At 37.3% G+C, this 25,411-nt stretch overlaps 2 protein-coding genes and 1 long non-coding RNA gene across 3 annotated transcripts; all 3 read left to right on the forward strand.

The window, feature by feature from the left end:
* The first annotated feature begins 56 nt into the window (after positions 1-56).
* On the forward strand, positions 57-2,041 carry LOC132181613 (putative disease resistance protein RGA3). Its single transcript, XM_059594863.1, has 4 exons — positions 57-828; positions 1,000-1,218; positions 1,297-1,430; positions 1,601-2,041. Exons 1-4 carry the CDS (start codon positions 57-59, stop codon positions 2,039-2,041), a joined length of 1,566 nt encoding a protein of 521 aa, XP_059450846.1.
* Positions 2,042-5,455: 3,414 nt separating this feature from the next.
* Positions 5,456-10,673, forward strand: LOC132182326 (uncharacterized). The gene is made up of 8 exons (XR_009440296.1): positions 5,456-5,731; positions 5,890-6,027; positions 6,700-6,880; positions 7,091-7,249; positions 7,344-7,406; positions 7,868-8,629; positions 8,710-8,767; positions 10,229-10,673. It is a non-coding gene; the product is annotated as an uncharacterized LOC132182326 (long non-coding RNA).
* A 3,490-nt stretch (positions 10,674-14,163) lies between these two features.
* LOC132181614 (putative disease resistance protein RGA1) lies at positions 14,164-18,759 on the forward strand. The gene is made up of 7 exons (XM_059594864.1): positions 14,164-14,469; positions 14,717-14,941; positions 15,785-16,342; positions 16,580-16,969; positions 17,426-17,619; positions 17,941-18,583; positions 18,688-18,759. The coding sequence occupies exons 1-7, from the start codon at positions 14,164-14,166 to the stop codon at positions 18,757-18,759; spliced, it is 2,388 nt and encodes a 795-aa protein (XP_059450847.1).
* Positions 18,760-25,411: the final 6,652 nt, after the last annotated feature.

Here is a 25,411-nt window from a genome sequence, read left to right on the forward strand (position 1 = left end):
TATTACAGGTACGCATCTTCTTTTCCAAATCGAACCAGCTTGTATATGGCCTTAAAATGGGCCACAGGATCAAGGCAGTTAGGGCGAGATTGGATGAAATTGGAAATGATCAGATCAAATTTGGCTTCACTGAGCGCCTTATAGTGACACATGAGTTTGAGCATAGGAAAAGAGAAGACACACACTCTTTTGTTCGTGAGGGACAAGTCATTGGGAGAGAGGGTGAAAAGAAGGTAGTTAAAGAGTTGTTATTTGATTATAATGTAGAAGAGATCATTTCCATCATTCCCATAGTTGGGATTGGTGGAATAGGTAAGACCACACTTGCTCAGTATGTGTTCAATGATGATGAAGTCAAAAGACATTTTGAGCTAAGACTCTGGGTGTGCGTCTCTGATCCTTTTGATGTGAAAACTATTGTTGCAAAGCTCATAGAATCTGCAACTAAAAAGAGACCTGAAAGCCTTGAGATGGATTTGTTACAAAGTCAGCTTCGAGCAGAAATTGATGGGAAGCTATATTTACTTGTTTTAGATGATGTATGGAGTGAGAATCGCGGTACATGGTTGAAGTTGGAAATACTTTTATCGGGTGGCCGGAAGGGAAGCAAAGTTTTGATTACTACACGTAGCAAAAGAGTTGCAGAGATTACAGGCACAATGTCACCGTACCTTTTGGGTGGTCTATCTAAAAGCAATTCTTGGAATTTATTTAAGAAAATGGCATTTAAAGATGGGGAAGAGCCAAAGAATCCAAAGCTAGTAGAAATCGGAAGGGTTATCGTACAAAAGTGTGCACAAGTTCCTCTTGCTATAAGGAGCATTGGGAGTCTATTATACTTCAAAAATTTAGAAACTGATTGGTTGTACTTTAAAAACCATGAACTTTACAAAATAACTCAACAAGAGAATGATATTTTTTCAATACTTAAGTTGAGTTATGATCATCTCCCGTGACACTTGAAGCAATGTTTTGCCTTTTGTTCGTTGTTTCCAAAAGATTATGGAATTGAAGTGGAGGTGTTGATTCATCTATGGGCGGCTCAAGGCTTTCTTCATTCATCATATGGAAACAGGCATCTTGAAGATATTGGTCGCGAGTATTTTATGGATTTGCTTTGGAGGTCATTTTTCCAAGACGTACAAAGAGATGGACTTGGTGAAATAATAAAGTGCAAAATACATGACCTTATTCACGATCTTGCACAGTCAGTAGCAGGTGAGGAGTGTATAATTTTATATCCAGACGAAGAAAAAGTAGTTGGAAGAACTCATCATGTGGCATTTCATTCTTTAGATTCATTATCGAATATTCCTGCTCTTCTGCCCAAGGCTAACAAAATGAGAACACTTCTTCTAGGAATTCCAATACTTCCAGGAATTGATGATTATATCAATGAGAACATTGCAATACATGAGTCGAATAAGCCAGTCTCTAATACACTAATTTCAAGTTTTAAATGCTTGCGTGCTTTGAATTTGAGTCGGTCGAGTATTCAAAAAGTGCCGAGTTCCATTGGCAAGTTAGAGCATTTAAGATTTCTAGATTGTCTAGGAATGCAGATATCAAACTACTCCCCGCTTCTATAACTAAATTGCAGAATTTACAAACACTAAGACTTGACTTTTGTCGTGGGCTTAAAGAATTGCCAGAAGACACTAGAAACTTAATCAGCCTTAGGCATCTTGGGTTAAATGGGTGTAATAGCTTGACTCATATGCCTTATGGACTGGGAAAATTGATTGCTCTCCAAACATTGGCGCTATACATTTTAGGGAAGAAAAAAAGTCGTCTCTCCAAGCCAAAGGGTGAGCTAAGGGATCTGGATGGTTTAGATGAGTTGAGAGGATTATTATGGATCAAGGGTTTAGAGCACTCAAGATCTTCTCCATCGGAAGCAAAGACTGCAAACTTGGAGAGGAAACAACTTCGACATCTCATGTTAGAGTGGGACCCAAAATCTAGTGAAGAAAGTGATAAGGCAGTTGCAAACGATGAACAACTGCTGCAAAACCTTCAGCCACACCTAAATTTGAAATGATTAACTATTATTGGATATGGAGGTGTGAGATTATCTAGTTGTGTGTCCTCGCTCTCAAATTTGACTTCTATTCGAATAACGGATCGTAAATGGCTTCAACATATCCCACCATTGGACATATTCCTTTTTCTGAAGAGTCTTTTTCTTGAAACTTGAGTGATTTGGAGTACATAAGCAATGATGGTAGTGACGTGTCCTCTTCTCCCCTCAAAATTCTCAGACTTCTTCATTTGCCAAAGTTGAGGGGATGGCGAAAGACGAGGGAAACAGTGACAGTACTCCGTTCATTTCCTTCCCTTTCTTATTTACGTATTGATAATTGCCCTATGATGTCCCTAGCACCAGGGAGTAAAACAACACCCTCCTCTTCTTCTATCCTTTCTGCTCTCCAAATTAAAGTATCTTTATCTTATGGAATTAGAGCAACTTGAATATCTGCCACTAGAGTCGCTGCAAAACCTCACTTCTCTTGAGACCCTAGGGATTTGGGATTGTTGTAAAATTCGAGTATCCATGTCTCCACTCTTTCAACATCTCAGCTCACTTGAAAATCTGTCTATTCATTGTTGCAAAGAACTTATTAGCAATGAGAACGAAGATGGTGTACATGGCTTTGGGTCTACAAGATTTGGTCATCTATCTATCGTAGGCATTCCAAATTTGGTTTCTCTCCCAAGAGAGCTTAGAGAGGTTACCACTCTACAAGGGCTTCAAATTATGGATTGCCCTAGTTTGGTGTCTTTTCCGGAGTGGATAGGCGATCTCACATCACTTCAAGAGCTTGGAGTCGTAAATTGTCCGAATTTAATATCACTGCCCGAAGGTATGCGCTGCCTCACCTCTTTACATCGTTTGACAATTGCGGCGTGTCCTTGCTTGGAGGAAAGATGTGAGCAAGGAACGGGAGAGGATTGGCCAAAGATTGCTCACGTCCCAAACTTTCGTAATGGCGGTGATGGTTATCATGAAGAATGGATTGCAAGTGAAACTCGCCAATTATTACAGGTTTTTAAGTCACCAATTAGATAATAATTTTTCTTCTTCTTCTTGTTCCTCTTTATGTTACTCTGTTAGGCTTTTGATATATGTCTTATTTGATTTCATATGCAGGAAGAATATAAGGTTTTTCGAATAGACGCTTCTTGAGACCTTGTCGACAATCAGATTTGTGCAAACCTCTAACATTTACAGTATTTTTTCCTATCTTTCACTTCAATGGCATTTCTAGTATTGTTTTCTCTTTTATTTTTTTTTAAATATTTCTTTTGTTTCCATTTGAAATTCAAATTCTACAAACGGTAGCATCATGTTTTAGGTAAAAGACTTATAATAGATGAGGGAATTCAATCCCATCCCAAATTTTGGAAAAAATTAATACAAACTTGCATTACTGTGTTAGGATTTTCTTAGTGTCAAATGTAGATTCTGTTGAACGAACGGATCAAATTTACATTTTCATTATTTTCATTGGAAATTTTTGAGTTATTGTTGAATTTATTATTTGGTTTCTTGATTGAAAGCAGCATTTCACGAAGTGGGTTGTGGGAATCATGTGGATATTTCTACAATCTGTTTGGATAAGACAAACTCATTCTTCAAAGCGACTTGATTTGACTGGTTATACCCACTTATTTCTAAGAAAACAAAGACAAACAAGAGACTTGGTATAATTGAGTTTCTCTCTTTTATCTGATGGTGGAATTGTATTAGTGATACGTATATCAATGTTAAGATTTCAAATGCTACTTGTTCTTCCTTATTTCAAATGCATAAACAATTAAAGCAATTGAAGCATTTCTGATTTATGATTTTGGAGAATTTCTGATTTTTCGGATTTCCTCTTGCCTTGGAATTGTGTCCTTTTCACTTAATTAACTCGCTCCTTCCTCAATCGAAAAAGTCTCTTTTCACATCAGAGGCCAAAAAGGGAGCTTTAAAATGAAGCTCTTCGGTTCTTTCTCCTTTGAAGGAAATCCCAGAAAGAGGTAGAGCTGGAAGTGGTGCCCCCTCGAGAGTCGTTTGGGTATTTTTCTGGATTTCTATATGATTTTTAAAATGTGTTCGATAGCTTTGTTTGGATTAGACGCATAATCTTGATATTTAAATCTAGACATGCACAATTAGTACTGTTTGAATATTAAGAGTTATTATCCATTTGGTTAGTGAGAAAAGTTAGGACCGAAAAAGAAAATATTTTATAACAAAAAGTACTTGAAATTTTTAAAATTTGGAACCTACAACTATAGTGTATGCCAACTTGAAATGATGAGTTAAATTTTTGCAAGTGAACATAATTGGTAATTGGTAATTGGAAACCTTATTGTGCATAAAAAATGCATATTCAGAGAGATTCTTTTTATTATTATTGTTACTGGAGTCATTGTTGGTGGATTGATTTTATCTTTTTACTGTTCTCATTGGAAAATTTTGAGTTATTGTTGAGTTTATTATTTGGTTTTTTGATGGTCAGCAAAGACGTGTATAAAAAATCATCAATTCATTGGGGAATATTCTCGGATTTGTTAGCCTCACTTGTAAGATCACTTTCATGATGAGTGTTGAGATAAAATAATTATAGGATCACCAATAAAGGAAAAAAATGGCAGAATAGTAAAATAACAAACAGTCACACAAGACACCAAAATTTAAGTAGTTCGGCTTAACAAGTCTACATTCACTGGCGGAGACGATCCAAAAGAAATTCACTAACAAAAGAATGGAGTACAAAAGAGTAGTACAAATAAACAAAACCTCTCAAACCCAAAACCCCCAATACACCCAAGCTCACAAACACACAAAGAAAGAATTAAATACAAAAGAGAAATTATCTCTTAATTCTCTAAGAGCTAACTGTCCCTCTCTTTTTTCTCCCCACAAAATGGAGCCACTGCCCCACACGGAGCTGCTGCCAACATACACAACACTGCAGCACCACAAAGCTCCTGCCCTCTCACATGGAGCTGCTGCAGCTTGGCCCATATGACAAAAAGGTGAAGCTTCAATATATATAGACAAGAGACGGCCAAGTGCTTCACGGTTAAGGAACTTCCTCTTGAAGAAAGCTGCTGCCTCTCTACCTTGCTGCACACTTTAGCTCTCCTTTTAAAGACCAAATTGACCAATTAATTGATTGTTGGTCAAAGTACTTCACCATGAAGTAAAGCAACAAAATACTTCATTGAGAAGTAAACTAAAAGAGGTAAAACGTGGCCCGAGGATAAAAAACCACAAAGCTGCAACCAAAGGAATAAAACGGGTGGGGCCCACCACAAGACTTGAGAAATCAAGTCATTTTCAAACAATGAGGAAGATCGGGTGAGTAAATGGTGCAAGCATGACAATGAGCTGAGCGTGTGAAAGAGAACATTCAATTCAATTAACCATATTATTTGAATTTTTAAATACTATTATGCCTACAATTTGTTGAGCAACTTTTATCAGCATTTAGAACTTAAAAGACATGATCAAAAATCCTAGCTGTCCTTAAATTCTACCTAACAAGTATTTTGCATTTGCAGGTTTCTACCACTTGCTTGAACCTTGAAAGCATTTTAATCCCAAAAGACACTGAGAATGCTTGCTTGTCTTCAAGTGAAATCGGTTGCTGTGCTCCAAGGGTACTGACCGGAATTGAAGATCATGTTTACCAACCACTCTGTTTATGTGTCTCTTGTTAGTGCAATGCTTCAGGTAGTGCTGCCTTTGCATATATTCTTTGCAATTTATATTCATGGTTCTGTTATATCTAAATAGGCTTTTAAAAAGTCAGCAACATGTAATGGATACGTAAGTGGACTTTTGTTTGCTTGATTGTAAGTGGACTCTGTAGATAATGTTTTTAATATCAGGAAAGCTACGGGTGAAATATTGTGTATGCAGTGCTTGAAAATTCAGCCTGTTGGGCCAGGTTGCTCAATTTCTTCCTGTGGTGGACTATTGATAGCAAAGTAATATTGCAGTACTTGCAAATTTTAAAATGATAAAAGGTACATACTTTTATTTTTAATTCATTTATCCTCCCTAATCATTTATGATGACATAAGTTTTTACATTTTCAGAGTTTAATGGAGTGAAAATGATCAGATCTATAATTTGTTGGAACCAACTGAAAAAATTGAGTCCAAAATCATTATTATTATTATTATTATTGTTTTGTAAGTTGTGAAGCAGTGTACTGTGAGTCCATTTTGTGGTAGGTGACCTGGACAATAGGCAAGTTTACCCCATGTGATCAATATGATTTTGGTTCTCTCCTTTGTCTGTTGCCTAGAACTGGCTTAAGCTATTGATTCTTGTTACTGACTTGTTTATTGTCTGTACATTCATACATCTCTAACCTACATGCTTGTTAAACTTCTATGCTTTTATAAGTACTTGCATGGATAGTTGCACTTTTATTTCTTGTAGGTACACATTTCGTGTTCAATCGATGTATGATTGGTTAGATATAGTACTCAATGTGTGTACACAGGAATTTTAAGGTCCATAATAACTGATGGAAGCAGAGTGCCATATATGGCTGCCATTCTTGTCTTTTCTTTCTAATTTCTATAATCTAAATTTAGTGATTATTTTTACTGTGGTTTTATTAGGAAAAGTGAATTCCTACCTTCTTCTCCTTTTATCAATTTTTTCCCTATACCTTGGTTCTTTGGCAGAACAAAGATGTAATTTATGCAATTCAGAAGGTCGCTGCTGCTTATGACTGCAAAATTGTTGAATGTGTTTTTCTCCATCAGCTGAAGCAGTTTGACAGGAACTACCACTTGAAGATGAAAGCTCGAGGTTTATTTTCAGTGAAATAAATCAGAAATTTCCTCCCATTCCACTCACAGCTAGGTGTGTTGTGCCTCCACCCCTTTTTTTAAAACATTGTCTTTTGGTGAATGTGTTAATCATGAACTGTTGCAGCCATATCCTGTTCTTCATGAGAAGCCAGCCCGTAGGAAACTTGTATCTGGGTTCAAAGCAGAACCCTGGTCAGATTCACACACACATAGTTGATGTTAGTTTTTCTAATTTTGCAACAATGGGTTGTTGGTTTTGCAGGAGATTATGTTGCTCACATCAAATTCACAGTTTTGCTAATGCCAAATGGTTCGAATAGAGTCGCATCTCATCCTCTGCAGGAGCTGCAGCCCAGAAAGACAACAGATGATCCTGAAATCAAGGCCTTGCTAGCCTTGGGCACCAAGAAAAAGAAGAAAGGTAAGCTGGAACATGAAAATTGGTAAACTAGAACTATATTATCCCCAGTTATGTAATGGAATTCTCATTTGTTGGGATTATTTGTGTGTTGCAGGTAAAAAGGTTGACAAAGCTGAGGAGTCAACATAAGCCGAGCCTATGGATCCAACAACAAATGGTGCTTCTTCACATCCCAAGATTGAGTTTTTTATTTTTTTTTATTTTTTTTATTTTATTTTTATTATTTTTTTTTGTTCTGTTTCATTTTTCAACCCCCTAGTGAAACTTCGACCAAAATTTTGGGACCCAGAATGTGGTGATGAAAGTGATAAGGCTATTGCAAATGATGAACAATCGCTGCAAAACCTTCAGCTAGACCTAAATTTGAAATTATTATCTACATTTGGGTATGCAGGTGTGAGGCTATCCAATTGGGTGTCCTCGCTCTCGAATTTGATTTCTATTTTCTTATTGGTTTGTAAATGGTTTCAACATATCTCACCATTGGGCCGATTTTCTTTTCTGAAGCGTCTTTCTCTTAAAAACTTGAGTGAGCTGGAGTACATAAGTAATGATGGTAGTAACGTGTCCTCTTCTCCCCTCAAAATTCTCACACTTGTTAATTTGCCAAACTTGAAGGGATGGTGCAGGATGAGGGAAACCGTAACAGTAGAGCATCCTCTTCCATTATTCCCATCATTTCCTTGCCTTTCTCATTTATGCATCGATAATTGCCCTATGATGTCTGTAGCACCAGGGAGCAAAACAATACCCTCCTCTTCCTCTCCCTTTTCCAATTTCTCCGGGATTAGAGGAACTTGAATATCTACCACTAGAATGGCTGCAAAATCTCACTTCTCTTGGGACACTGAAGATTTGTGGGTGTTGTAAAATGCGAATCTCTTTGTCTCCACTCTTTCAACATCTCACCTCATTTGAAAATCTGTCTATTCTTCACTGCAAAGAATGTATCAGCAATGAGAATGAAGATGGCACAGGATGCCTTGGGCCTTCAAGATTTGGTCATCTATCTATAATAGATGTTCCAAATTTGGTTTCTCTCCCAAGAGAGCTTAGAGATGTTACTAGTCTGCAAGGGCTTCAAATTATGGATTGCCCTAGTTTGGTGTCTTTACCGGAGTGGATAGGCGATCTCCTTCACTTCAGGAGCTTGGAGTCGCAAATTGTTTGAATTTAATATCACTGCCCGAAGGTGTGCGCCGCCTCACCTCTTTACATCGTTTGACAATTGCGGAGTGTCCTCGATTGGATTTGGAGGAAAGCCGTGAACAAAGAATGGGAGAGGATTGGCCAAGGATTGCTCACGTCCCAAACTTTCGAAATGGCGGAGATGGTAATCGTATAGAGTGGAACGCAAGCCAAACTTGCCAAATTTATCAGGTTTTTAAGTCATCAATTAGACAGTAATTTTCTTGTTCATTTTACACTTTGAGGTATATCATATTTGATTTCATATGCAGGAAGAAGTGAATGTTTTACGTGTAGACGCTTCTTCAAACCTTGCTGACAATCAGATTTGTATGTACAATCTTTTACATTATTGTTTCCTAACTTTCACTTCAATGGCATTTTCAGTATTGTTTTCTGTTCCTTTTTTAAATATTTCTTGTGTTTCCATTTGCAATTTAATTTCTACAAACGGTAGCATCATGTATAAGGTAAAAGACTTATAATAGATCTGGGAAGTCAACCCCATTCCAAATTTTGACAAAAATTTAATATAAATTTTGCATTATTGTATTAGGATTTTCTTAGTATCAAATGTAGATTCTGTTAGGATGAAATTTACACATGAGATGAAAAAAAAAAAAGAAGAAAAATCTACTGGAACTTGATTTTTCACTCCAAACTGCGCTGAGGATATGTGACGTCTCTTCTGCTAGCTTTGTTGATCTCTTAAAAGGCATCTCGATATTGTGGTTGGAAAACCAAACCTGGGAACTACAATACTCCTGGAATAGCATCTTCAGGATTTAGCTTGTAGTGATCAATCAAATTGTTCCATCCTCTTCATCTTGCTTTCTTCATCTTGGTTTCCATGCTTCCACTTCCACTTGTCTTGGAATCACGCTGTTTTCACTCAACTCACTCCTTACGAAAAAAGTCTCATTTCACAACTGAGGCCAAGAAAGGAGGAGTCTAAAGTGAAGCTTCTTTTTTTTTTTTTTTTTTTTTTTTTTTTCACTCTTAAAGGAAACCCTGGGAAAGAGGTAGAGCTGGAAGTGGTGCCCCCTCAATAATCATTTGGGCATTTATCCAGATTTCCATATATATTTTTTTTAAAATGTGTTTGATAGCTTTGTTTGTATTAGAAGCACGATGTTGATTTTATTTTATCTGGTTATGCAGGAAGCAACTGGAGCTTTGAATATATTAAAACAGAGCTTCGAATACTAACATAGAGATACTTTCAGATATGCATATCACTCATTAATTTCATTTTTCTGTAAGTTGTCTTGTTTTCCTCATTATATCATCTTCTCCATATATGTGAATTCTGAACTTTTCAATTCAGTAAAAAGAAACCTATACAATTGCATGCAATTGCTTTTTATCTTTATACGTAAATAATAGGTATATATCTTGAACATTATGATTTATGACAGTATGTCAACTTCTTTTTTTCTAAAATTTTCCATGATATTAATTAACACTTGACCAAAGAGTCAAAAGACAATGCTTGTACAGTTTTACTTTCAGCATTACTTTTTACCCCTTCAATTGTTCTGTACACACATGGCCTTTGTTGTTGCATTTCCTAATTGATGTAACACTTCTCTTCAAATGTAGACTTAAATTTTTCCATAATAGGTGAGACTTGACACATGGCCTTGCATCATCAATAGGCTTAATAGTGGAGATGAGCAAAAGCAAATTGAACCGCTTGATAGTCTATCCTCAAAAATTTGCACAATATTGCTTATTCAACATTTAAAAGGATGAGAAGATATAATATTAGCTTTCCCTTTTCTTGTGCAGGCTGAGAGGAATGAGCTTCGTGATGACAAGCATAGGCTCAAGGCGGGCAAAGAGAAGTTGGAGGAGCAAGTGAAAGCAATGAGTGCTCAACCAGGCTCCCTGCCTCATCCCTCTGCAATGTTGGGTACATTTTCTGCTCAAGCTGATGCCTTTAATTGGTTGTCCCAACATGGCAATTCATGACATCTGCTGTAGTTGACACATCACAGGATCATGTATTACGCCGTCCAGTTGCTTAAAATTGAACACACCCAGGGTTTTGGTTCATGTTACTTGTAAGGCAAGGGTGTTTCTTTTGTATGTTTTTTATTTGATTGTTTTCAACTATTTCTATGTTGGTACCTTAGGGTCAGAGATGTAAAGAGGTGCAACATCTATGTCTAGACAGTATAGTGACTGGAACTTCTTGTGGATTTCTTCTCATCTCGTGTACAATTATATAAGCAAAAGCTTTGAAATTTAAGTTGTTGAACGGAAGTGGGTACATGTCTTTAACAGAATTAGTGGCAACCTTTGCTGTGGTTGAGCTTTTTGAGCGTCAGGTTATTTTCCCCAACTTCCAGTAATTTGTTTTTTTGAATATCCTAAATGGCCACCCTCAACCACTCATCAGAAGCATGAGGGCATCGACATTACCTGCATCAGTAAGTGGCAAATGATTCTCAAACTTTCAAAATTTCAGTTCTACTGTTTCAAAAATTAGGTCAGTCACAAAGAAGACAATACACAATTACGAACGATGCCGTTTAAACAAGTCTTTAATTATATATATGAAACACTCCGTTTCAATTAAACCCCATGAGTTGCGTTTTATTTTTTAATGACAAAATGCTTCGTAATCCATACCTAAGAGTTGAGTTGCGTCAAAATCATTTCCAGCATGAATAGCTAAAATGACTAGTGAAAAATTACAAATTTTCATTTTAACCATTGCTTTTTCTATACTCAATCCAACATATTCTCTATTCTACTTTTTATTTTAATTAAATATTAGAGAAATACTAGAAATACTTAGTCTTTTATTAACAGAGGGTTATTAAACTAATATGTAGCTTATTCATTGATATTCGTTACATTTCTATTGAAGATTGAATCGAAGAGATTTGAGTGAATTTGGTTGAAGGAATAATAGAGGATGATGTAGGACCATCCAAAGGCGAGTCAGATGGTGATGGAGGGAGCATTATATTGTATTTGTAGGAGTGGATTCCTGCACTTGTGTTGGTGAGTTGGATTTCGCAAGTGAAAACGACATTGAACATTGGTAATTAGAAACCTTACAAGTGCTTTTCTTTCAAGCGAATGCTCACTTGAAATGTTTTATTGTTTGGTCTTTGGAGTTGGTTTTAGTATAATGAAGGTATGGCAAATCACAGACTTATGATAAACTAGGAAGTCAATCCAATCCTTGACTTTTATTAAAAAAAAAAAAAAATCAATACGAATTTTGCATTACTTTGTTTGAATTTTCTAGTGTCAAATGTAGATCGTGTTAAACGTTTTGGACGAACTATTTTCATTATTATTGCTATTGGGGCCTAAGTGCTAGTAGGTTCGTTCAAGGATAGAACTTACACTTTTAGTTTTTAATTTCATTGGTAATTTTTAGTTATTGTTCAGTTTATTATTTGATTTTCTTCATGGACGCATGCTTAGGATCGAAGCAGCAATTCATGAAATGGGTTGTGGGAATCATGTGGGGATTTCTGCAATCTGTTTGGATAAGACAGCCTTAATTCTTCGAAGAGACCGAGTATGGCCAATAGTATATGCCAATGCTATTCCTTCTTTCTCATTCACTTTGGAGGGTTTTGATATTTGGAAGAGCTTCTGATTTCATGTGCAGAACTAATTGAAGAACTATTTAAGATTTGGAGCTAATTCGAAACTTCTTCACTCTGCAACAATGCAATAAGTTGAGAAGCTGGGAATTAGATATCGTTACTTTCATCAGTACAATTGCTCAGACACACCTCCAAAATTCAACTACCCTTTTTTAGGATGAGCTTGTTTTAGTGTAAATCCCCATGATTTTTATTGATGTCTTGATGGAGCTGAATCTGGATGGAACTCAATTTAACTCTACCAGATTTTAGTTTGATAGAAATTAATTGCTTCTTCTTTGGCTGTTCTCTGAACTTGGATGTGAATAAACAAAAAATATTTGAATACCTTTGGATGTTACCAAGGCCTCTGCTGCTTCCCATGACCAAACAGAGTTACTCAAATCAAAAGGTGAAAGGGGTACCTGTTTTTGCTTAGAAACTGTGTCAAGAAAGCCCAAAAAATCAGGATCATGGTCAACCTCTTACTTTCTCTATAAAGATTATTTAAGGAGAAATTTCACTTTGGCCCCCTGAACTTCCACTCGGTTTTACAAACCTTCCTGAACTTCCAAATCTCTCACTTTAGACCCCTGAACTTTGAATTTCTCTCAATGTGGACTCCTCCGTCAGATTTTAAACATTACATGACGTTTATACCCCTAACTTTTGTATAAAATTTTAACTTCGAAAACATTTTTTTTATTTAAAAAAAATGAAAATCAGTGATATTTTGGTCTTTTTTTTTTGTAATTTTAATGGCTAAAATTGACGGAAGGGTCCTAGTTGAGAGCAATTCAAAGTTCAGGGGTCCGAAGTGAGAGATTTGAAAGTTCAGGAGGGTTTGTAATTAATTGATGTGAATAAATTATATAAATTAATTTAAAAAAAAAAAAAAAAAAAAACTTTTATTTCTACAAGTAATCATAGTAAAACTAACTTTATTCTTTTCATAATTCCTCCTTCTCTTCTTTTCCTTTACAACTCCTACACTTTATAATCTATTGATCTCTCATCTCACTGTTTGCTCTACTACCACTCTATTACATTTTCTTTATACACCTACTCTTAAAAGTATTAATTAAATGATTATTAGTTTAAGTTTTATTATATCACACAAAAAATTAAATGCATCATCATATTATTTGTTAGAGATGATATATAAGCAAGAGTTGAATACGTAAGATTGTTTTATTAGTAAGGGCCTTGTCAAAATATTTTTTAGAAAGTAATTATTTCATATACATAGTAAACAAAACTAATTATTGATTTAGAATAAGTTCGGTAGTTTATAAAATTATGAAAATTTTTTTGGGTTGATGAATTTCTTTGGTCAATTCGGTGGATATTTGAAAGCGATATATTGGCAAATTATTTTTTTTAGCAGAACCCCATCAAGACATTGGTTAAATTTATAATGGTTTACACTAATTAGGCATAGAAATATTCGAACCCTCTAATGTGTATTAGGACACTTTGAAAATTTCTTTGGACTCACTAAATCATACCCTAAACGGTACAAAATCAATGGTAAGAAGATTATAAGATTTAAGAAGTAAAATATGAGAGAAATTAACGCACATGGCCACGTTAGATGTGATAGACTCTTTTCAAATTTAATTTGAAGTTAACTACGTAGTATGAATATTATAAGAGGGTGGGTGGGTGAAGGCCGGCAAGGGAAATAAAAAAGAAAGTAAATTGGGTGGGTGAAGGAAGCAACTCCCCGACACTTGACGTTACACCAACTTTTGTTGTGGATTCTTACTTCTGCCTCACGATTGACGCCTACATCTTGTCTTTAATCTTAGAAATTGATCGGGACATGTACACCATATATATTTAATTTGCATTCGCCCAATAATTCAAGCTTTATAATACATTAATAATCTTGTATTTAAACTCGATGGCTCTCTCCATATATAATAATATATTTTTGTTATGATTTTTCCTTTTTGGATTTTTTATGGGCACGTTGGTTCTTTTTATGGCAATTGACCATGTACGTCCATCCGCTTCATAGCAAACACACCTTCCTTAATTCTACTCTCCAACACCTCTCTCGCTGAATCCACAGCAGCTTTTAGCATTCACTCGATTTACCAACAAAAAATGGCCAAACCAGCTCTGTTCCACATTGCTGCGAGTATCATTAGGAGTTTGGGATCTCTTGCTCTCCAAGAGATTGGACTTCTATGGGGTTTCAAAGATGAGCTTCAAAAGCTCAAGAACACGGTTTCCACTATCCAAGCTGTGCTTTTGGATGTGGAGGAGAAGCAGACCCACAACCATGGGGTCAAAGATTGGCTTGGGAAGCTGAAGGATGCCATGTACGATGCCGATGACTTGCTGGATGACTTCTCCACTCAACTTCTACGAAGGCAAGTGATGACACGGGACAAGAAGGTGGGTAAAGAGGTAAATTCGTACATAAATGTGCATATATATATATATATATATGATGTTGTCCATGACTAAAGCATTCTCAGACCTGGATAAAAATATTTATCACAACACAAGCCAGAGAAAATACATATCATTTTACGTAGTTTAAAATTCCTCAACAACATTTTGAAGAATAAATGCACAACAACAATTTGTTCATTATAATGTTAAACCCAACTATTCAACGGTACATAAATTCTAAAAATATCACAATTTACAGGTGCACATATTCTTTTCCAAATCGAACCAACTTGTATATGGCCTTAAAATGGGTCATAGGATCAAGGCAGTTAGGGCGAGACTGAATGAAATTGCAGATGATAAGATCAAATTTGGCTTCACTGAGCGCCTTATAATGACACATGAGTTTGAGCATAGGAAAAGAGAAGACATACACTCTTTTGTCCCCGAGGAACAAGTCATTGGGAGAGAGGGTGAAAAGAAGGCAGTTAAAGAGTTTGAAAAACTCTAAACAGATAAATATCACAATTTTATGCGGAATTAACAGATATTTATCAAAACAAACATTCACCAAAATATGTACAATCACACACAAAGATTTTGGTGATGAAGAGGAAACCTTTTAGAAAACGTTCTAAAAGTAAAACCTCTCCGGGGCAGCCAAACCCAAGAAATCACTATCAAAAGATTATCGAGAGATTACAGACACTAGGAACACTTACAACCCTTTGCAAGACCTTGACTCTGTAAGATCGACACGCCTCCAACTTGTCTCCTCGCTCACAATCTTCTTCAACGTGATTCTCCTTTATCGGACCCTTCTGATAGACTTCAATTAAGCACACAATCAATACTAACAAAAATCCTCTAAGAGGAATCAATTTGGCTCACAACAAAATAATCACTCAAGCACAGCCTCACACAAACTCTCTGGGGGTGAAAATTTCTTCCTCTCTCTTCTATAATGATGTATATATACCCCCGACAAAACCCTAGACCTAACCACTTAAAATCACGTTTTTGGGCCTAAAACTTACGGGGTGTCCGGACAGGTTAATGGGCTGTCCGGACAGGGCTTTACGGAGCAAGATTTTAGTTTCTGGAATTGCGGTCCGGACACGGGGAATTGCGGTTCGGACCCAGCCTGTCCAGTCTTGATAAACAGCTCCGATCGATGGGCGTTTGTAGTCCGATTGAGCTGAAATTTTTCAGGGACGTTCATAACACATGAATCTACATTATGAACGGTCGAGATTGGATTCTGAGCATTCTATATCAGTGTTTGAGTCCGTAAACAGTAGCCTCTGCATTTTGGAACTGAATTAAGCCAACACAAGAACTAACAGAGTTGTTATTGGATCCCAATGTAGAAGAGAACGCTTTTGTCATTCCCATAGTTGGGATTGGTGGACTAGGTAAGACCACACTTGCTCAGTATGTGTTCAATGACGATGAAGTCAAAAGACATTTTGAGCTAAGACTCTGGGTGTGCGTCTCTGATCCTTTTGATGTGAAAATTATTGTTGCACAACTCATAGAATCTGCAACTAAAAGGAGCCCTGAAAGCCTTGAGATGGATTTGTTACAAAGTCAGCTTCGAGTAGAAATTGATAGGAAGCTATATTTACTTGTTTTAGATGATGTATGGAGCGAGAATCGCGGTACATGGTTGAACTTGGAAACACTTTTATCTGGTGGCCTGAAGGGAAGCAAAGTTTTGATTACTACACGTAGCAAACGAGTTGCAGAGATTACAGGCCCAGTGTCGCCGTATCTTTTGGGAGGTCTATTTGAAAGCAATTCTTGGAATTTATTTAAGAAAATGGCATTTAAAGACGGGGAAGAGCCAAAAAATCAAAAGCTAATAGAAATTGGAAGGGATATCGTACAAAAGTGTGCAGAAGTTCCTCTTGCTATAAGGAGCATTGGGAATCTATTATATTTTAAAAATTCAGAAGATGATTGGTTATACTTTAAAAACCATGAACTTTACAAAATAACTCAACAAGAAAATGATATTTTTCCAATACTTAAGTTGAGTTATGATCATCTCCCGTCACACTTGAAGCAATGTTTTTCCTTTTATTCGTTGTTTCCAAAAAATTATGGAATTCACGTGCAGGTGTTGATTCATCTATGGGCGGCTCAAGGCTTTCTTCATTCGTCATATGGAAACAGACATCTTGAAGATATTGGTCGCAAGTATTTTATGGATTTGCTTTTGAGGTCATTTTTCCAAGACGTACAAAGAGATGGATTTGGTAAAATAGTAAAGTGCAAAATGCATGACCTTATTCACGATCTTTCACAATCAATAACAGGTGAGGAGTGCACAATTTTATATCCAAATGGAGAAAACGTAGTTGGAAGAACTCGTTATGTGACATTTCATTCTTCAGATTCATTACTGGATATTCCCACTCTTTTGCCCAAGGCTAAAAAAATGAGAATACTTCTTCTAGGAATTCCAATACTTCCAGGATTTGTTGATCTGTTTAACGTGAACATTGCGGTACTTGAGTTGAATAAGCCAGTCTCTAATACACTTATTTCAAGTTTTAAATGCTTGCGTGCTTTGAATTTGAATTGGTTGAGTATTCAAAAAGTGCCAAATTCCATTGGCAAGTTAGAGCATTTAAGATTTTTAGATCTATCTAGGAATGAAGATATCAAACTACTCCCTACTTCTATAACTAAATTGCAGAATTTGCAAACACTAAAACTTGACTGTTGTCTTAAACTTAAAGAATTGCCAGAAGACACTAGAAACTTAATCAACCTTAGGCATCTTGGGCTAGATATGTGTAATAGCTTGACTCATATGCCTCGTGGACTGGGAAAATTGATTGCTCTCCAAACATTGTCGCTATACATTTTAGGGAAGAAAAAAAGTTATCTCTCCAAGCCAAAGGGTGGGCTAAGGGACCTAGATGGTTTAGATTAGTTGAAAGGATACTTATGGATCAAGGGTTTAGAGCACTCGAGATCTTCTCCATCAGAAGCAAAGGATGCAAACTTGGAGAGGAAACGACAGCTTCAACATCTGATATTAGAGTGGAACCCAGAATATGGTGATGGAAGTGATAAGGCAATTGCAAATGATGAACAACAGTTGCAAAATCTTCGGCCACACCTAAATTTGAAATCATTATATATTATAGGGTATGCAGGTGTGACGTCATCTAGTTGGGTGTCATCGCTCTCAAATTTGACTTCTATTAAAATATCGGATTGTAAATTGCTTCAACATATCCCACCATTGGACTGATTCCCTTTTCTGAAGCGTCTTATTCTTGAAAACTTGAGTGAGCTGGAGTACATAAGCAATGATCGTAGCGACGTGTCCTCGTCTCCCCTCAAAATTCTGAGACTTAATAATTTGCCAAAGTTGAGGGGATGGCGAAAGACGATGGAAACAGTAACAATAGAGCATCATCTTCCATTATTCCCTTCATTTCCTTCCCTTTCTTATTTATTTATCAGGAATTGCCCTATGATGTCCCTAACAAGACCCTCCTCTTCCTCTCCCCTTTCCGATCTCTCCAAATTGAAGTATCTTTATCTCATGGAATTAGAGCAACTTGAATATGTGCCACTAGAGTGGTTGCAAAACCTCACTTCTCTTGAGACCTTGAAGATTTGGAATTGTTGTAAAACCATGTCTCCACTATTTCAACATCTCACCTCACTTAAAAATCTGTGTATTTTTCGCTGCAAAGAACTTATCAGCAATAAGAATGAAGATGGCGCACATGGCCTTGGACCTACAAGATTTGGTCATCTATCTATTGTAGGCGTTCCAAATTTGGTTTCTCTCCCAAGAGAGCTTAGAGATGTTACCACTCTACAAGGGCTTCAAATTATGGATTTCCCTAGTTTGGTGTCTTTTCCGGAGTGGATAGGTGATCTCACTTCACTTCAGGAGCTTGGAGTCGTAAATTGTCTCAATTTAATATCACTGCCCGAAGGTATGTGCCGCCTCACCGAGTGTCCTTGGTTGGAGGAAAGATGTGAACAAGGAAGGGGAGTGGATTGGCCAAAGATTGCTCACATCCTAAACTTTCGAATTGGTGGAGATGGTCATTGTAAAGAATGGACAGCAAACCAAAGTCACCAATTTCTTGAGGTTCTTAAGTCACCAATTAGACAATAATTTTTTTCTTCTTGTTGTTCCTCTTTATTTTACTCTGTCAGGCTTTTGATATATGTCTTATTTGATTTCATATGCAGGAACAAAGTAAGATTTTACATATGGACGCTTCTTCAGACCTTGCCAACAATCAGATTTGTGCAAAGCTCTAACATTTACAGTATTGTTTCCTATCTTTCACTTCAATGGCATTTCGAGTATTGTTTTCTCTTTTTTGTTCTAAATATTTCTAGCGTATCCATTTGAAATTTAAATTCTCCAAACGGTAGCACCATGTATTAGGTAAAAAGACTTATAATAGATCAGGAAAGTCAATCCCATCCCAAATTTTCACAAAAATTTAATACAAATTTTGCATTACTGTGTTAGGATTTTCTCAATATCCAATGTTGTTTCTGTTGAACTATTTGGTCACTCTTTTCATTATTATTGGTATTAAAGACTAACTGGAAGTAGCTCCGTTCATGGATGAAATTTACATTTTTATTATTTTCATTGGAAATTTTTGAGTGATTGCTGAATTTATTATTTGGTTTTTTGATCAGGAGCAGCAATTCATGAAATGGGTTGTAGGAATCTTGTGGATATTTCTGCAATATGTTTGGATATGACAAACTCACTTATTCAAAGCGACTTGATTTGACTGGTTATACCCACTTATTTCTAAGAAGGCAGAGAAAAACAAGAGAGTTGAATTATTGATATGTACACCCGTTAATGTTAAATTGTCAATGCTATTCCTTCTTCCTTATTTCACATGCATAAACAACTGATTGAAGAATTTCTGATTTATGATTTTGGAGAATTTCTGATTTATACGATTTCATATGCAGAAACAATTGAAGCACTGACATACATGGATTTAAGATTTGGAGCCAATTTCAAAGTTCTTCACTCTGCAACTATGCATTAAGTTGACAAGTCAGGAATTTGAGATGGAAAAAATACGCAAAATCTATATGATTCATGGAATATCATATGAAGGATTGGTCTTTTAATGATCTTCTCAAGTATCACAAGGTGCTGAAAGTTGAAGCAGTAGATGCGAGACTTTTGTCAAAAGGGTGCTCCATGTCTCTTGCTGAAAAAGACTCAATTCATCTTCATCTTGCTTTCAAGTGATGGCTTGTGACTTTTATTTCTCTTTGCCCTTGGTCCCATGTTCCACTTCCTCTTGCCTTGGAATTGTGTCTTTTTGCTCGATGGAAACAGTCTCATTTCAAAACAGAGTCCAAGAAGGGAGCTCTAAAATGGAGCTTTTCTTTTTGCCCTTTTGAAGGAAACCCTGGGAAAGAGGTAGAGCTGGAAAGTGGAACCCCCTTAAGAGTTGTTTGGGTATTTATCCGAATTTCTATACGTTTTTTAAAATGTGTTTGATAGGTTTGTTTGGATTAGAACCACGATCTTGATATTTAAATTTAGACATGCACAATTAGTGATTGAATACTTGGATTTGTTATCGATTTGGTTAGTGAGAAAAGTCAGAAGGGGGAAAATAAAAAAGTCTTGAAAATATTTTACAATGAATGCTTACTTGAGTTAAATTTTTGCAAGTGAAAACTATATTTATTAGAAATGGGTCTTGGGCTTAACTCAACCCAAAAGCTAGCTCCAGAGTTGAGGTTTCCCCCCACCCTTATAAATGACCAATCTCCTTAATACCCATGCAATGCGGGACTTCCAACACGCCCCCTCACGTGTGGCGGGAGGACATCCAAGCCAACACCTGCAACAATGGGTGACGGTGGGCCACAGCCAATTGGGTTAGGCACGTGTGGCGGGAGGACATCCAAGCCAACACGTGCGACAATGGGAGACGGTGAGGGCCACAGCCAATTGAACCTGGTTTTGATACCATATTAGAAATGGGTCTTGGGCTTAACTCAACCCAAAAGCTAGCTCTAGAGTTGAGGTTTCCCTCCACCCTTATAAATGACCAATCTCCTTAATACCCAAGCAATGTGGGACTTCCAACAACATTGAACATAATTGGTAATTGAAAACCTTATTGTGCTTTTCTTTCTCACAAACAAATGTCAAGCGGCAACAGGAACGGTTACATACATCAAAGCTTGAATGTATGTTAACGGTTACATTATTACTACAAGAAAAATGGTCTTTAATGACCATATTATCAGCAATAGCACAAAAGTCATCTCTGATAATCACTTATTAGCAACGACAAATTGTTGTCGTTGCTTATGGCACACAAGGATTTAATATCAGTGGCGAAAAAGTACCTGTGACAAATTACAAAATTTGAAATATTCTCATCCACAATTGTCGACGACAAGGTTTTTACACCGGGTTTGGTGTAGAAATTCTATTATTGCAGAATATTATGATTATGTGAAATTAATGTAGAATATTTGGGTATCTTATCATTATGCGGTGATTTTAGATTTATTCTTATACTCTGAATGGTACCTTATGTCCCTTGATGAGATAATATGTTATATGTATTGGAAATCCATTTATATTTTTATGCCTTCCTCTATTGTTTGATGAACAACTCAGAACAAGAAAAAGGGGAACGGCTTTGTGGTTTTGATTGGGGTATGTGATAGTTACATAGTTTTGAAAAAATCTTACAAAAATTGCAGGTCTGTCATCTTGAGGCTTGAGCAGCAACCGTTTGATCATTTTTTCCCATCTTCTTCAGAGGATGTTTCAAGTTTGGCTCCATTGATTAGTCCTCTGTTTATTGATCAAATATTCTCCTTTTTTTCTGTGTAGTTGGAAAACCTTCGGCCAAACTAATATCTGAAACGGTTTGAAATAAATGGGTACGCAGGTGTGAAGTTATCTAGTTGGGTGTCCTCCCTCTCGAAATTGGTTTCTATTAACATAAGCAATTGTAAATGGTGCCAACACATCCCACCATTGGACCGATTCCCTCTCAAGACACTTTGTCTACAAAACTTGATTGCGCTAGAGTACATAATCGATGATGGTAGTGACATGTCCTCTCTTCCTCTCACAAATCTCACTCTTGAGAATTTGCCTAAGTTGAAGGGATGGTGGAGGAGGAGGGAAACAGTAACAGCAGAGCATGGACTGTTGTGACAAATGCAAATCCAAGATCACCAAAGAAGTAGAAAAGTACAGAATATAAAAATCACACAACCACACAAGACACCAAGATTTAAGTGGTTCGGCTTAACAAGCCTACATCCACTGGCGGAGACGATCCAGGAAAAATTCACTAACAAAAGAGTGGAGTACAAAGAGTAGTACAAACAAAACCACTCAAACCCAAAAGCCCCAATACACCCCAATCTCACTCAAAAGAGAATTAGATACAAAAGAGAAAAATATTCTCTAAAATTCTCTAAGCTTTAAGCACTCCAAAAGTGAGATCAAAATGAAAGAAAAAAAAATGGTGTATCCCTTCTTCTCTTTGCAACACAAGTCCCTCTCTCTCGGCAACTCTTTCTTTTCTTCTTTCTCTCTTTTGCTTGCTAAAGTAGCTGCTGCCCTCTCCTTGACCGAATGGCTTCCAATAAAACAACAAACAAAGCCTTTTCACAAAGCTTCTAGAAGAAGCTCAATCAATGGAGAGAAAAGAGAGACGTGTGGGAGAGAAAAAAAACAAGACAAAGAGTATGGGATGCCATACTGCTGTGGGGCCCACGGTAAGACTTGTGAAAACAAGTCACAAAATCTGACAAATCTCCACCTTGACTTGAATTTCATCAAGTCTTCAACACAAATATCCTCAAGACGTCTCCTCCAACACCCCTAAGGGTAATTACAAACTACAAACACCAATCAAGCCCAAGCAATGCTTGAACTTAAGGATCGGAAGTGGCTTAGTCAACATGTCTGCTGGATTTTCCGCCGAAGCAATTTTCTTCACTATGATATCACCTTGTGTCACGACCTCCCGAAGAAAATGATATCTGACATCAATGTGTTTGGTCCTCTCATGATACATTTGATTTTTGGTCAAATGTATTGCGCTTTGGCTATCACAAAATACAACAGTCTCATCCTGTTGCAAACCCAGATCACTAACCAAACCTCTGAGCCAAATAGCTTCTTTCACTGCCTCTGCTGCTGCCATATACTCTGCCTCCGTAGTGGATAAAGCAACCGTCGACTGTAAAGTCGCTTTCCAACTAATGGCACACCCCGAGAGAGTGAAAACAAAACCTGTCAGAGATCTTCTTTTATCCAAATCACCAGCATAATCTGAATCAACATAACCAATAACACTGGAACTGATACCACTGCCTCTATCATAGACTAAACCAACATCTGTAGTGCCCCGTAAATAACGGAGTATCCATTTCACTACCTGCCAATGAACCTTGCCCGGATTCGCCATGTAGCGACTAACAACACTGACTGCCTGTGAAATATCTGGACGAGTGCACACCATAGCATACATGATGCTTCCAACTGCACTGGAGTAAGGAACATGTGACATGAACTGCTCCTCCTCCTCACTCTGTGGCGCTGACGCTACTGAAAGTCTGAAATGAGCTGCAAGTGGAGTACTCACTGGTTTAGAATTATGCATACCAAAGCGTTCAAGTACTTTCTCAATGTACTTTTTCTGTGACAAGTACAACTTTCCCGCTTTTCTATCCCTGTGAATCTCCATACCAAGGATTTTCTTCGCAGCACCCAAATCCTTCATTTCAAATTCATCACTCAACATAGATTTCAATCTCTTAATCTCCAACATGCTTTTAGCAGCAATAAGCATGTCATCCACATAGAGTAACAAATAAACAAAAGAACCATCAGACAATTGCCTGTAATACACACAGCTGTCATAGCTACTTCTTGTGTAACCATGTCCGATCATAAAGCTGTCAAAGCGCTTGTACCACTGTCTTGGAGATTGTTTTAAACCATACAACGACCTCCTCAACTGACAAACATGATCTTCTTTACCTTCAACAATGAACCCTTCTGGCTGATGCATGTAAATGGTTTCCTCAAGCTCACCATGCAGAAATGCAGTTTTCACATCAAGTTGCTCAAGTTCCAAATCATTTAGAGCAACCATGGCAAGCAAAACACGAATAGAACTATGTCTCACAACAGGAGAGAAAACTTCATTGAAGTCCATACCTTCTCTTTGACTATAGCCCTTTGCTACCAAACGTGCCTTGAACCTTGCATCTTCAACACCTGGGATTCCTTCCTTTTTCTTGAAGATCCATTTGCAACCAACAGTTTTAGCGCCTTTAGGCAATTTCACCAATTCCCATGTTTGGTTCTTATGAAGAGACTCAATCTCCTCATTCATGGCAACAACCCATTGAGCAAGACTCACTACTTGTGACAGCTTCTGAGTAAGTGGAAGGCTCCTGGACTGCAGTGTCCTCTGCCACAGTAAGTGCATATGCTACCAAATCTGCATAGCCATATCTCTGAGGTGGCCTAATCTGCCTCCTCTGTCTACCAGCCGCAATACTGGTCTCTTGCTTTTCTTGTGGATCATCATCATCGGAACTGGAATCATGAACATCTATAACAGGCTGATCTTGAGTGTTATCTCGCACCCTCTGTGAAGCCTCCATCTGAAGCTCCACCTCCTTGCTAGAACCCTGCTCCTTTCCTGCAGAGACAATAGACTCCTTTCTCGGGTGAAGCATAGCAGATTCATCAAATACAACATCTCTACTGACTATAAACTTAGGTGATTTAGGATCAGAACACCACAATCTATATCCCTTCACCCCATCCACATAGCCTAGAAATATACATTTCTTTGACCTAGGCTCAAGCTTACCATCATTCACATGACAATAAGCAGGACAACCAAAAGTTTTTAAAAAAGAATATTCAGCAGGAGTTCCAGACCATACCTCATAAGGAGTTTTACAATCAATGGCTGTTGATGGAGAACGGTTGACCAAATAGCAAGCAGTATTGACCGCCTCAGCCCAAAAATCTCTAGACAACCCAGCATTTGAAAGTAAGCAACACGCTCTCTCCAAGAGAGTCATGTTCATCCGCTCAGCAACCCCATTTTGCTGTGGAGTATGACTAACTGTGCGATGTCTAGCGATGCCTTCATCCTTGCAGAATTTATTAAATTCACCACCACAAAATTCCATGCCGTTGTCTGTTCTGAGTCGCTTGATTTTCTTCCCAGTCTGATTCTCAATTAATGTCTTCCATTGCTTGAAAGTGACAAACACATCACTTTTCTTCTTCAAAAAATACACCTAGACTTTTCTCGAATAATCATCAATAAATGTAACAAAATATCGAGCACCACCCTTTGATGGAACCTGAGAGGGACCCCATAGATCTGAATGGATATAATCCAATGTACCATTAGTTCTGTGGATGTCTGTACTGAACTTGACTCTGCACTGTTTCCCGAACACACAATGCTCAAAAAAGTCAAGAGATCCTGTTTTTTGGTCACAAAGCAAACCCCGCTTGCTCAGGATTGTCATACCCCTCTCACTCATATGACCCAACCGCATATGCCATAACCGGGTAGTGTCTAAATCTGGATCATCTGAAGAAGACACAGCAGCTGAACCTGTTACCGTACTACCCTGAAGAAAGTAAAGGCCATCAACCTTGTTACCTTTCATTATAACCAATGAGCCTTTACTAACCCGAATAACTCCACCTTCACCGGAATACTTGTATCCAAGGGAGTCCAAAGTGCCCAATGAAATAAGATTTTTCTTCAAATCTGGTATATGTCGAACATTCGTCAAAGTCCTTACAATCCCATCATGTATCCTAATTCTGATTGTACCAATACCAACAATCTTGCAGGCGACATTAATTCCCATCAAGACTGAACCACCATTGACTGAATCA

Source organism: Corylus avellana, chromosome ca5 (assembly GCF_901000735.1).
Source record: "Corylus avellana chromosome ca5, CavTom2PMs-1.0".
NCBI classification, from domain to species: Eukaryota; Viridiplantae; Streptophyta; class Magnoliopsida; order Fagales; family Betulaceae; genus Corylus; species Corylus avellana.